The sequence below is a fragment of the Parasteatoda tepidariorum genome, chromosome 4 (genome assembly GCF_982258835.1).
Source record: "Parasteatoda tepidariorum strain Cologne lab strain chromosome 4, Ptep-v5.0, whole genome shotgun sequence".
Lineage (NCBI taxonomy): Eukaryota > Metazoa > Arthropoda > Arachnida > Araneae > Theridiidae > Parasteatoda > Parasteatoda tepidariorum.
This window is the reverse complement of record NC_141758.1, coordinates 65549866-65564961: the sequence shown is the minus strand read 5'-3', so window position 1 is coordinate 65564961 and position 15096 is coordinate 65549866. Positions and strand designations below refer to the sequence as shown.

General features: G+C 29.3%; 1 protein-coding gene across 1 annotated transcript; it reads right to left on the bottom strand.

Annotated features, from left to right (window-relative positions):
• Positions 1-10782: 10782 nt before the first annotated feature.
• On the bottom strand, positions 10783-13326 carry LOC107452168 (zinc finger MYM-type protein 1). The gene has a single exon (XM_043056370.3). It carries the CDS (start codon positions 12778-12780, stop codon positions 11047-11049), a length of 1734 nt encoding a protein of 577 aa, XP_042912304.3. The 5' UTR covers positions 12781-13326; the 3' UTR covers positions 10783-11046.
• Between the last annotated feature and the right edge of the window lie 1770 nt (positions 13327-15096).

Below are 15096 nucleotides of genomic sequence, written 5' to 3'. Positions count from 1 at the left end.
TCTAGGTGTCAGTTTTGCATGCATTTGTTACAGTCAACGTTTTCTACATCGAATGGAAAAATATCGCATTTCATAAAAGCATTTTAACTTCATCAGTTGATGCCTCAAATCTTATTTAAAAATGGACGTAAAAGTTTCTAGACATATTGTTTTACAATTCTTTTGTTTTCAAGATCTAACGAGAGATTTCCATGAATTAGGTAGAAAACTAAACCAGAAAATTTGTTTTGAGGAACAAAACTTGCTCAGTATCAAATTGATATGAGATTTATACCTATCCAGAAGAAGCAAAATATGGAATTTGATTGCATTTTTATTTAGTCATGGGTAGAAACATTTGCAATACATTTGTAAAATGTTGCTGCGGTCATCGTTTCATTTCATGAATAGCTTTTTCCAATGAAATATGTAGCAGGGACTGATTCTGTAATATCTCAACGAATTCTTCTGTAAGGAAAAACTTCCAATAAAGGTACTTTTTCTTTCCTACGTACTTTAGAATATAAATCCTTATAATTTTTAGGGCTGAAGATTTTTCCCGTTTAAGGGCAGTATTCAACTCTTGTTTCATTCGCATTGTAAATGCAATCACTTTATAAAAGGAAGCTTTAGGAGGGAAGCGGATACTTCCCTCCTAAAGATTCTTCTGAAGTTCTTAAAACCAGTATTTCGAATATTATTCTCTAAGGGAAGTTTTGCCTTTTGAAATTATCTTCGCATTGCACTGAGTTATCGGTGGATGTCGCCTTAAAAAAAACTTCATCCATTTTTCACCTAGATAATTGTCTTTAAATGGATTTTTCCTACCAGTTCCCGTTAGGACATTAAAGACGGCAATAAGATAATAATTTAGCTAATTATTGGCACAAAATCCTGTAAGAAAATTTTCCATTCAAGCTTTTATTATTATATTTAGTTGCTATATTTAGTTAATAAACATAGTTTATTAAGGTGTCTAAGGTATGATGTAATAACTAATCACTACATTTATAAAGATAAATAATAAATTAATTATTATTATAATTCTTTAAATAAATTTAGAAATTAAATTTGCATATTTAAATGAAGTTGTTATAGGAACTATTCATACAACATTTAACTGAATTTTAGGAGTCCTCTATGTCGCTGAACTACTAATTATCCATGTAAAATCATATTTCACACATACTATTCATTCACTGGGAAATCTATTCTCAGTGAAGGAACATGCCCGTTCCTTCACTGGTTAGAAGTTTTTTTTTTTTTTTTTTTTTTTTTTAACATAATTTTGATTTATAATATGACAAAAAGTACAAGAAAATTAAAATTTTCTTTTATTTTCATTAACTTGAAAAAATCCCAGTAAAAGAACACTTGTTTATTCATTGGTTTTTCATCGTTCGGTAATCCAGTTAATAAACACCCCCTAATCTCAGTACTTGCTTATGTTATGATGCTTAAAATAAATAAAACGTAACTTCAATGACCATATTTTGAATTCTTTTTTTCACAATGAGAAAAAAAAGCATTATTATATGCAATTAATTGTAGTTTAAACGGATAACAACAAACACTGAAGTTATAATTTTGTCAAAGAAACAAGGCGTTGAACAGATACTAACAAATTCAAAACTTTTTCCAGAGAAGACTCAAAGACCAGGTAACTAAATGCATTGTTAGATGACTTCCTATTGTTAGGTAGTAAGATACTGTTACTAATCAATCTAAATTAAAACGTTTAAAATCTTATTTCTAAGAAATATCTATGAAATGCTCCTTCATTTGTTGGTTTACCCTATATCATCATAATCTTAAAAGAAATTTCCGGAAGTGTATCGCAGAACTATTTTACCAACTATTTAATTAAATTTTAACATTTTAAAAATCTTATTCTTTACCATTTTACGCTTATTATTTCTTCATTAATATACTAATAAATGTTTTTGGAACTTTAATTTAGATTTTCTTTAATTTAGGTTTCCTTTTTAAATTATAGTCAAGTTTTTTTTTAAAGAATTATTGTCTGCTAGCTAAGAATAATACCTTGTTAAGAAATTAAAAACATTCAGCTGTTTAGAATTATTTAAGGCAAAACAGCTGATTATTTACTTAGCATACTATTTTTATTTGAAAAAAGAATATAAATTATTGATTGTCTTTTTTTTTTGTTTCTTGTGACTTCAACTTAGATTATCTAAAATAGTGTTGATGTTTTATAAGTCACTACAAAGAGGATAAAGATACCGAACAGCTGTGGAATACGTAGCCAATTTTTTTAGTGTCTTAAAATATCTCAGTATCTTAAATGTCGTCCTACTATCTTGGTTGTGAAATTAAATTTTTAATTATCTGCCCAAGTGTGATTCACTAATTATTTCATTACATCTTTTACTCTTTATGATACCAAGTAGATTTTTTTTCTGATAATATACTAAACTATTTTGTTTAATTTTTTACTTTAGCATGATTTCCAAGATATTATTGTAGTATAATTTATTATCAGGAAAATGCCTTATTTTGTTAAGCAGAAATACTAAAAATTGAAATTTGTAAGGATTCCGAAGCTGTGCCAATTTTAGAGTCATCTGATTTTTAAAAAAAGTGCTATAAAAAATACGCAATTTCCGAACTTATTTTAATAAAAAAAAATTAAAAAAAAAACGTGGCAAGTAGGCTAACATACTTTTTACAGAAACTGTGAAAACTAATTTTTCCTATATTTCGTCAAAAGAGGATAAGAATGATATTGCTCCAAGGGACCTACTTAATAATTTTGCTATTTCCAGAATGAAATCTGTTTGATCGAAACATATTATTCCTTGAAAATTAAAACGAGGGAAAAATTAACTTTTATTATTTATCTAAGCTTATTCCATTTATTTAATGATAGCGGTATTAAGATTAAGGATATGCGTTGGAAGCTCCGTTTATTATTATACTATAAATGCATTAAATCATGTAGCTTGAATAATTTATTTTAAGTAAATTATTTAATAATTTTAAGCAAATAGGGGTGTAAAATTAAACTCGATCGAAATACTCCGAAAGTATACCCTGAAATATATGTAGAATAAACTTTGGAATCGATATACAGTGAAACCCCGCTATAGTGAACACGGTTTATAGTGAACTCCCGGATATAGTGAACGAAATGTTCGGTCCCGTGCCTTGCTATGTACGTATAATGTTATTTTTTGTGGATATAGTGAACCAAAAAAGTGAGGAAGTTGGATATAATGACCTTTTTTTTGTCTTCGACTGATTTCCCCCCCTTTTTTTTGCAATAATTTTGAAATTTCTACTTCAAAATAAATATGTATACCGATTTTTGAAATCATATAGAGAGACTACTTTTATGTGCTCGAATGGCAGGTTTAAGAAGCGGAATAACAGAAATTCGCGAAAAATTATCTGAGTCGTGAAGTGTTTCCATATCTGATGTTAAGGATGTTCATCAGCTAAAGATTACTAATTTTTATTTGTACGCAAGACGATGAGTAATGAAAAATAACACATTTTTTGCTACTACATAATATTTTTCAGTCTTTTATTTAAATGTGTAATAAAAGGGAGGAGTTTGGGAACCATTAGTTAAATTGCCTGCGTAACGGATATAGTGAACAGAAATTTCGGTCCCTTGAAGGTTCACTATAGCGGGGTTTGACTGTATAAAAAATACCTTTTCAAACAACTTCGAGTAGGACAGAAACGCTAACTTGTTTAAAAAAGTTGTCCTTGTAACTATTTAATTTCGATTCCTGGTACTAGGGGACATTCCATTTTCACATTCGACTTTTGAAATTTCAATTGTAAACGGAATTTTTTTTGACCTTAAATTAAAATGTTAAGGCTTGCAGCAAAAAAAAAAATTTTTTTTTTACTGCATTGATTTTTTTACAAAGTAGTGAATTATTATTTTTTCAATCTAAGTACCTGTGCCTATAACATATGTAAACCTTATTTAAATATCGAGTGAAATAATTTAATATGTTGTGTAACTAAATGGATAATCCCAAGAAACTGAATCGAAAATATAAAAACTTCATTGATTTAAAAAAAATAATAGATAATAGTAAAAATAGACATGTTTTGAGCGTCCAAAAATAAAAGTCACAAGTTATCCAAGCCTGACAAGTCTTGAGAATGGGCGATTATATTTGAAATCTCGAAACATGTCGACTTTTACTTCCCTCTTCATTTGTTTTGAAGCCATTTGAATTTTTATCGTCAATTATACTGCTTTACATTTGGATCTTGATCATTATTTTGATAAAGATTTTACACTCGTTAAAGTAAACATATGCATTTTAATATTTTATCAGGATTCATGTGGTCTTTGAAAACGTAAGAACATCAATATTGTGAAAGTTATATTTAACTTAAAAATCAACATTTTGACACCAGATATTTTGAGTTAATGAAATTAAATTTTTTATCTTTTAAGTTTTTGTGCCCCCATTTCAGTATCTTAAGGATCTTACGAGCTCTGTTTAAAAAGAGAGCATCAGATATATATAAGAAAACAAAAATAACCATATTTGGTGGTAAATGTAGCTAATCGTAAATGAAGAATATGCTGCGCGACATTTTATGGCGAATTTGCGAACGTATAAGTTTCAGAATGTATCGAAACATGAGGATGCTATTTGCTAATCATCTTTATCCAAAGAAAACGTTGTAACCTAAATATCTAGTAGAATGAAGCGATTTTTTAAACTATGAATCCTACAATATGCAACATATTATTTCAATATCTTATTCTTAAACATAACATATTTCAATCTTTTTAAAATGCCACGAAACATTCAGCAATTCCTTGAGTTACAGAAAAAATAAATATCGTAAATTATAGAAAACCTTGTGAATGTGCATTAGAATTATTATACAATCCACATTTTATTTTTCAAGCACTTTTTTTTTCTTCAAACTTTCTTGCCTAGAAGACTCGATTAAAGCTGTAAAAATGATTATCTCTAAAATTTCGTATATAGCTATAATAAGTTATGTTCATTTGATTTTAGTATAAAATTCTCGAATAAATATAGTAAAAACAGTGTAATCTAAATAATATCAGATAAAAAGTTCATGTATTTAAATTCTAAAAACTATCATAAATAATTTATAAATCGATTCAAATTTACTTTTCAAAGGAGATTAAAATATTTTTTTTTTTTTTGCTTTTTGGACAGAAATCCCCTAAAAAAATTGTTTATTGCCAAGAAACTTTGAGATATTTTCTATTAACAATAAATTAAACCCCTCCGAGCAATCACTGAACATTATTTCAATTTTTTTACAATCAGAGCTTGGTTGCATAGCAACCTAGTAAAATTAAGCACTCCTCTTTTGAATTAGTCAATGGGTTATCTTAAAATATTTATTTGCGCAGGCGACTTTTTTTGGCGGTTCTCTGGACTATCGCCAAATATATAAACCTTTATTGCGGCCCAATTTACCACCCAATTTTTTTAAAATTTTGTCTACCCCCCCTAATTCAAGTGTCTAGATTCCAAATATGTAAAAAAAATATATGTTTATTCAGAGAAAGTACGTTTTTGTGTCTGATTTCGTAACTTAATTAATAGTTAGCACTAATTAATTAACATATTTGAGGTCACCCCCAGAAACCATTAAGATTGACACTTAGTTCGTGAAAATCCGATCATTAGAACGAAAGTTATTCAGGGTGATTCGTTTTTTTTTGCGGACTGTACACGAATAACCACTGTTACCACCAGAATTTTGAATTCAAGCATACAAACGGGCATGTGTCATACAGATGCCGTATGTTGTTTCGTGGAATGGAGTTCCATGCTTGATGCACTTGGCCAGTCAATGCGGGGATAGTTAATGCTTGTCATGGATGACGTTGAAGTTGTCGTCCAAATATGTCCCATGTACTCGATTGGTGAAAGATCTGGTGATCTTGAAGGAAAAGTAAACATGACGACATTCTGTGGTGGGTTACAACAGCAGTATAAGGACGAGCGTTATCTTGTTGGAAAATACCCCCTTAAATGCTGCTTGTGAATGACAACAAAACAAGTTGAATCACCAAGTTGATTTAATAAATACCAAAATAAATAAATAACATTAAAGATAAAAAGCGGACCACCCTGAATTACTTTTGATTTAATGATCGGATCTAGGACTCAATCTTAGTGACTCGAGAGGGTGACTTTAAATATGATAATTAATGGATGCAAACGATACATTTTCTCTGAATAAACATACCTTTTTTCGACGAATTCATATTTCTAACCTCCAAAATATAGGGGTAGCCGCAATCTGGGAAATATGGCCCCAATAGTTTTGTGAGGAGAGCGCTCCAAAGTTTGGACCCCTTAATGTTAATTTTACATTTTGAGTTTTTCGCTAGATCTCAAGAAATTGTTCAGCAAATTGAAATTTTTTCATTGGCTCAGGGGTTAGAGTCTCCTTGCCATTAGGCTAACTGTTGGAAGGGGTTTTGTCCCCAAAACTGCGCCACTGAAGCCAGCTGATGCATAACATTTTCATCACACAAGTATTGCTGTTATCTTTGACCAATAGCGTGATCCGACCATTTTGAAATTTAATCACTTGTGAACTAACTCCTTGCTCGGTCTATGATGAACTAAGAATAGGTAATGGGGAGCAGCATAGACTGCAACTCTCTTTGTGTGCTCAACCAAAGAATTATATATCTATAACTGTGAGACTTTATTGGTAGGTAAATTAATATTCAGATGATGATGTTATCTTATGGAGGAGATCTAGGGCCAGTTTTTATACTCGATGAAGGCATTTTTAATATGAAATATGAGAATAATATACTATATTTTATCCATGAATTGCATGCAATGACAAATACTCTTCTGTTAAAGTATGAAAAACATAGCAAAGGAAACAGTGAATTATTTTTTGCTCTCTTATTCTAAAAATTATTACTAATTTGACAACTTAAAAAAGAAGAAAAAAATTTTCTTTATTCAATCATTCTTTACGAAACACATTCGTTATGAAACACAACTTTCTTTATTTCCTGCGTACGGACCGATGGTGGGCGGTGTGTATCCTCGTTACCTGGTCTACCGCTCAGGTAGTCAACTACCAAAGCAAGGAAGCCATTACTTCCGCAGAAATCAAAATTGTGAGGGCATGTCTTCGGATCATCTTCATGGATGTTTCCTAGACCGTCACAAATACCCCATTGTGTATCCCTAGTGCGACATAAATAAAGTAGATAGTGTAGATACCTTTTTTAGGAACCGAAAATTTTACTTTAACCAATGTATTTGGTTGTTATTAATAATATTTAATTAAAAGTGGAAGTGAATACTAGGTGAGAGCATACCTAACAGTGGTCCTTTACCTTAAAAACTCAATTTCGGAAGAGTGAGTAATTGTATAGTGTACACTGGAAAATGGCCCACACATCCCTGATGAATTTATACCCAAGTTAATCGAATTATTATTAATTTTGTGACTCCTCAAAATGCATTGGCATTATGCTCAATGCCAGATTTCACACTTTTCCGGCAACATACATAAATAAGCATCCATTTACTAAAGAGTGGAGTTATTATAACTTAGAAATTTAGTGAAATTATTTAAAAGAAGTGTGGTTACCAAGATGGATATTATGTTTGTAAGTTAAGTTTAATTTTACATAAACTTAACCAATTAGTTTACTAAGTTAAGTTTAAGTTTATGTTAAGTTTTTAACAAGAAAAAAATAATAAATAATAATTCCGGTATAAATTAGTTTTGGTTTCAGTCTTAAGTAAGATATAAAATGGGTGACTATATGACTTGATGTGACTTTTAATAAAATAATTTAATTGAAAAAAAAATTTTTTCTTCAAAATTTGTGCAAAAAATACCTTTTAGTTACATTTGTTCAGCAAAATTTTGTTTTTTTACAAAATTAAAAGTTATGAGGCATATTTTTTCTTAAAATGTAAGTATCGTTGCTTCTTCTTATACTAAAATGCATGTATATGTATATCAAAAATTTTGTATAGAATTTTGTAGAAAATTTTTATTAAGTAATATAGTTTTAAAGAAAATATGACAATATTAAATCAGTTTACAAACAGAGGATGTACCATTTCGTTGTTATCTGGAAATATGCATTTTGAATCACAACATATTTTACAGAACATATTTTCAATATTAAATTATTAGCACCGCAAATAAAACTCAAGTTTTAAAGTATGAAATTTTACTTAGGGCTAAATTATTCTGAAAATTGAGAAAAATAACTTTTTTTTTATGAATGGATTAAAAAAGCACAAAACTGTTTTTTTAAAAACGAAAGTACAAAGCACAAAATTGGGTATAATATGAAAAAAACACAACTACTTCCACTCCGAAAATTTTACTAGGAATAATATTTACCTTTTAGTTTAATTAATAAGCTGAGTTTTAAATATGTTTATTAAATTCGTAAACTTAGATAAAACAACAAAATAAGTTATTTCAAACGGAACTAGACTAATAAATTTCCAACCGGACGAGTAGCGACTTATAACAACACACTTCGTTTAATGTTTACTTGTTGCTAGAAATTAGGTTCGCAGAAAATGGTGTTTACTAGTCGAATTTAGTAGGAATAACACGACCTGTGACGTAGGCTATAGTATAACCAATTAACGGGAAAAGTAAGAACGGCTTAACGTAATAAGTAATATTTCGACACGTAGTTTCTCTGGGACAAAGAATGGTTGATTGAATGTAGACAAAAACAAGCTTCCTAAAACAGGGGGAAATTTAAAAAAAAACTCTCGATGTATCTCTCCATGTTATGATTACGAGGAGATGTGCGAACAGGTTTGATATTCCAGAAAGTTCTACTATTGCGATTTGTGTTTAAATTTATGTATAATTTTACACTTCATAAGAGTTTTCTATAATTTATAAAGTCTAACAGGTCGTGAGCCTAAAACAAATTTAACAAAATTAATATCACAGCATAAATTAAGTGTAAGGTTAGCCATGTTTTGAGTGTTATCCCTTATTAGTGTAAATTCGTTATTTTATTGGGTAGCAACATAGCAAGCTTGTGGAGTATCACGAATTCATTTGTTGTTTATTTCTTTAAAAGTTAGATTAAAAGAATGTGTTACATTGAAAACATTACAAGTATAATAATATTGGATAGTGCGTTTTTTGAAGCTTAGGTGTAAAAATCAGTCGGAAGTAGTAATCCGACGTAATAACTTATGACGAATTTAAATATCTACTGCCTTTTACGATTAGCAATACACGGTCAACCATCATAATTGCCAATCATCCTTTGGCCTTTTCCCTCTCGTGCCCTTTTCAGTTGCATTGGAAGGTACTACAATACATTGGCGTCGTCAGATAAAATTTATTGGGGGGGACCATACTTAGACTGTTATTTTTTTATTTTTCAAGTTTCTTATACAATATATATATATATATATATATATATATATATATATATATATATATATATATATATATATATATATATATATATATATATATATATATATATATATATATATATATATATATATATATATCTTTTACTACAATTATTGAAATTCAATGCAATGCATAATTATGAAAACTGAAACATCTTGATTATAGAATCTTGAACTGAACATCTTGATTCTATGATGTAGAGTGTTCCGTACTCTATGTCCTTATATATAATTTTGGAATAATCTTTAAGAATATAGTTTAAAAATATATATACAAATTAGGGATCGCAAACTACCGTTTAAGAGCTGGAAAAAACGATATGAAAATCTTAAGAATCGCTATTAAGACAAACGGAATTAAAGTTTTAAAACCAGTTTGATTGCCGAATGAAGTTTAAAATGTCTTTCAATTCCCCTATGTTTTTTCAGCAATTACACATGCATTTCTTATCTCATCTTTTCAATTGATGATTGGTCACGTTTTGATTTTCTTTTTCTCAACTTAAGAACTAATTTGTGATCCTTTTTTTTACACTTCATTTGTGACTCAAGAAATTTATCGAAGAAATAGTCTTTTCGGAACATCCTGTACACACTTCCATTAAAAAGTACTATTAAGTGAACAGAGAATTACAAATCAATTGTAGTATCTCTAATAAAATACAACATGAAGACTAGACAAAACATATAAGAAAATCGAAAAATACAATTTAAATTCCTTTTATTTAATTCTTAAAGTATATTATTAAGAAATAACTTGACAAGCAAGATTTATAATTATATAGTATTCAGAAAAAAAAAATTATGCTCACAATTAGTATTTTTGCCTGAGACCCTGAGTAAAAACTTAAGGATCACTGATATCTCTTAGAAATAAATATAATAAAAAAAATACTATGACAACTACGAAGATTGTAAAAACACTTCTATTTGCAAATTTGCCATGCATATTTGCTATGCATTTTTTCGCAATTTTTATTGCATTTTTTAGAGCTTTTGGTGCTTTTTGTGAAAATTGCCGAAGGTAAAGAGGTTAACTGATCATGAAAAACAGGTACAATTTTTTTCTACAATAAATATTCGTGCTATTGCGATGATAAAGATAGGTAGTTCAAATTCAAAGACTCTAGTCGGTAAGTTCTTAAAATTGAAAGACAATAATGGTAAAAAGGGATGCTGTGAAAAGAAACCGCGGCGTCCTCGTGTCATGAAAGACGAGATTAAAATGGTGTAAAACCAATAAACCAATTAGTCAAAAACATCTAACGTTGTCATAGTTTCTTCTATGAAAACTAAAATATTAAAAGTAATTCAGAAAAACGACTCTTACACGAGCTTCTCAATTTCTTTCCTTTTTTTTAAATATTATTTCTTTTATATTGACATCAATTGAAATACTAATTTTGTACCGTACCACTTTTTTCTGATAATTATAAAATTACAAATCCTGTTTGTTGCGTTACTTCTTAACAATTTTGAAATTAATTATACAATAATATTTAAATCCCTTTTATTTTTTCACTGGCCACAATTTTCACTCAAATTATATTTGTGCAAAAATTAAAATTATACAAAAATACAAAGATTGAAATGTATTCGAACATAAGGTTAGAGCATATTAAGAAAAACTTGTTTAAATTACGCCAAATATATTTTTCCTAGATTGCACCTGGGAAATGAAAATTTGTGCAACTTTTTTACTGTCAATAACGTCTAAAATGTTTTTATGGACATAACACAATGCTACATGGTTTAACCTCTTTTGGGTCATTGTTGATCTTAAATACATTTTTAATTTTCTTAAAGCACTGAAGCTTCTTTCGGCTTCACAAGACGAAGCAGGGCAAACTAAAAGGAGTCTTACCAAATTTTCAACACTTTTAAATAAACATCTAACTTCTTTGATTGTTGAAGAGAGTGCTTTTCTCGCATCATCTAAGCAATTGACTTTAAAGTTTTTATGGAAAAGTTGGAGCTCAATTTTTAAGGCATCTACGTCAATTTCTGGATAACAATTTAAACTTTCCGATTTTTCGAACTTAAGCAGAACATTTTCCAACAAAATTTGTTTTTTTACACCTGGTTGATCTAAAATACGACTTTTTAACCCACTTATCGCTGTATCAACCATGTGATAAAATTGCTGGCGATAATATTCTTCGCACGAATTATATCCGTGTGAAGGAGCAGGTCCACTATATCTCTTAGGTGGTTTTTTTTGCCTTGGAAGTGATAATTCTTCCAGATCATTTTGTTGAATTGCTGCTGAACATTCCTCAAAAACTTTTGAAAAATTTTCTTCAGATCTCAGATCCGACAATCCTTGAATCATGACTTCAATAGATTTACATAAACCCGACAAAGTGTTTTTTTTACCTTGAAATAATTTATTGATTGTCTCCAGCATTTCGATTATTTTTTTCCCCATTATCAGTCCTAAATATGTCGTTCCATTTAGGAAAGTGTTCAGTAGGCCACTTGCCCCATCATAATTTTTCGATGTCAGCTCTTCCAAGGTTTTCAAAATTATGTCATACTTTTTAAGAGCTTCGTTGATTTGAGAATGCCTGTAAATCCATCGCGTAGGGCACAATGGCTTTATTCTCCCGGCATTGATTACAGGACATTGCGCCAAATCTTCTTGAATATATGTAAAGATAGATTTTACCTTAGCATTTGAGAATAAATTTCCCAACTGATGTAAGTAATCCAAGGAGTTTCTCACTTCTTTGGAAGAATCACAAACATTTTTCATAATTAGATTGCAACAATGGGCACCGCAGTGAATATAATCAGCAAGAGGTTGTTTTGCGATTAAGATGCTTTGGACACCCTTTTTATTTCCGCTCATATTTGCTGCTCCGTCATAGGTTTGCCCTCTCAATCCTTCTAAGGGAAGTTGAAGTCTCAATAGGACATCCGTTATTAGTGATGCAATGTCTTCTCCAGTTGTTGCCGGGGTCTTATAAAATCCTATAAATGTTTCTTGTGGTTCTAAATTTTCATCTACCCACCTTATGCAAATGCTCTCTTGCTCAACCCCTGAAATATCTCTCGTTCCATCACAAATTACGGAAAAAAGGAAAGGAGAAATTGACTTCATTTTCCCTATGAGAGTAAGACTTATTTCCCTGCCAAATATTTCAAGGATTTCATTTTGAATATCCGGATGGGTGTAATTTTTTTCTCTTTTTAACCATTGTTTTAGATTTTGCCTATCTTCACTGCGAAGTCTCAAGAGTTCCATAAAGTTTCCTTCATCATTGGCATGACCTCTGATTGCTAAACCTTGCCTTGCGAGAAACTTTAGGCTGCTGATAATAGTTAAGAGAGACTCAGAAGCAATTTTTTGCTGCTCGGCTTTCATCGTACTAAGTTGCTTCTCTATGGGAGCTTTTTGCTGTGCATGACTCAGTACAGCTTGAGAATGAGCCGCACTCTGTTCATGATTTTTGAATTTCTCCAGAGCTTTTTTCCAATTTTTAAAGCCCTTTCGATAAAAAATGTCATCTGCTTTGGAAGCAAGTGTTTTTTCAGGGGAAATGTGAAAATATTTTATGCAATAAAAGCATCCAATACCGTCTAATTCAGCAACATGCAACCACGGAAATTGTTTAAACCAATGCTTTTGGAAGCTTAACGTTTTTTTGGGTAAATGTTGGTGAATGGGAAAATCATCAGGAAATATATCTGGTTGATTTGGATGAGACGCAATATTTGATGTGGAAATCGTGTAAGTCGAGCTTTCAACTAGTTCATTAAGATTATCATTTTGTTTTGGGCTTGTTATTTCCTTATCTTTTATTTCTCTATCGTTAGTTCGAATAACTGAACTTTCTGAAAGTAAAAAGAGAAAAAAAGTAAGATGCAGTGGTTTCTTTATATTATAACAATTAGCGTTAAAAATATTCGAACTAAGCCTGATATACTTCAGATATTAATATATTTATTTGTTTTTTAATTAGTTGACAAAATCAATTTCTACATTTAGAGTAAAAATGTCTAAAATAAAATGAAAAAAAAATTTTTTTTATACGGCTTTGTGTGACATAAACTTTAATATATATATATATATAAATTTGTTTCGCATCTATTTTATTCCAGGGTTAAAAATTTTAGGAGCAATAACGTATATAAAATATAATTAATCAAATATTTTCAAAAGGATATATTATCAAATAATTCCAAAGCAAATTAATATTTTTTAAACCTCTAAATTCTGTTTAACTGTTAAATGAGTCCGAAGAGATTGGAAAAAATAGATATATTTACCTTTCATTTGTTCATCTTGGTTGGCATTAGATGATTTTGCTTTATTAGAATTATTGGAAGTAATCCATCCCAGAATAGAAGATTGGCTTCTAGAACTCTCACCTTCTCTTCTTATTCTCTTCATAACGAAAAGTAAAATGAGCACTGAAGTGCCCGAAAAATTTTAAGTATATTAAGGAAATACGAGTGAATATTCAAGATTCAAGTATCATTTTTTTTTTTTTTTTGGAAAAAATAAAAATAAACAATTTTCTAAGCGACATTATTCATCCAACTCTTTGAGCTAATATATGTATTGCGCTTATGTTGTTCATGATATATGTGATTTGAACATATTTATTAATCTAGTTAGATACTTTTGGTTTAATTTCACTTGATAGGTAGTGTCAATTTTTAATATAATTGCAGACGAATGAAATGCAGAATTTAACCGTAAAAGACCAAAGTCATGTGTGCTAAAGTAAGGTGATCATTTCTCTAATGTAACTTTGACTAAAAAAGAAAAGGAAAAATCTCTGGGGTTGAGGAATGCGTGTTTAACATTCTACGTATGAGAATAATATGACGAAATGAGAGAAACATTCCCTAAGAATCAGACATTATTGTTTGTTTTTAAATTAATCCCATCCTACATTAATAAAAAAGTTACTAATGATTATTCTTTGAAAAGTTAATTTTATTTTTAAGCAAATTGATGAAAATTTAAAGTTATTAAATGAAGGAATACAGATTTTTTTATCAATCTACGCCTCTACCTGAAATATGCTATGAGAATTTACCTCGTATTCATAAAAAAATGTTCTCAATGATACTTGTCATACATTATTTGAAATAATTACATTTTTGATAGCATCATGGAAGTATTTTTCATGAATGAAGTTTGTTATAGCAGTTAAACGAGTTATCTAATATCGAGCGATAATGTAATAATAAATTTTGTTTCAAAACTTCTTTTTTTTTTTAAGTTTGCTTAAAACATGAATTAACTGAAATTCCTAATATTTTTTGAAGAAAATTGAAAAATATAATTTCAGATTTAATTAAAAAAACGTCATTTGTTACAAATTCTTTATTAATAAAATATTTTTTGATTTGTTTCAACAGGTAAACTCAAGGAACATAAATGGCATTTTAGAGCAAGGTACACTGTCGTGTTTATTTTGTTTATAGTTGCGCTTTTGTAAAATTTTTATCAGACTAAATATGTTAAAATCAATGGCAATTGAAATAAATAGCAAAAGTTATTATTATTATTATTATTATATATATATTTTTTTAGTAAAATTATTGGAGAAATTTGTCTGTGGTAAATTTTGATTATAAATAGTTGGCATCCCTGATCAATGGCAGCTATGTATTGTTAATCTTTATTTTGCTTAATTAAACTTCTTAAAAACTGTGTTGCTCTATG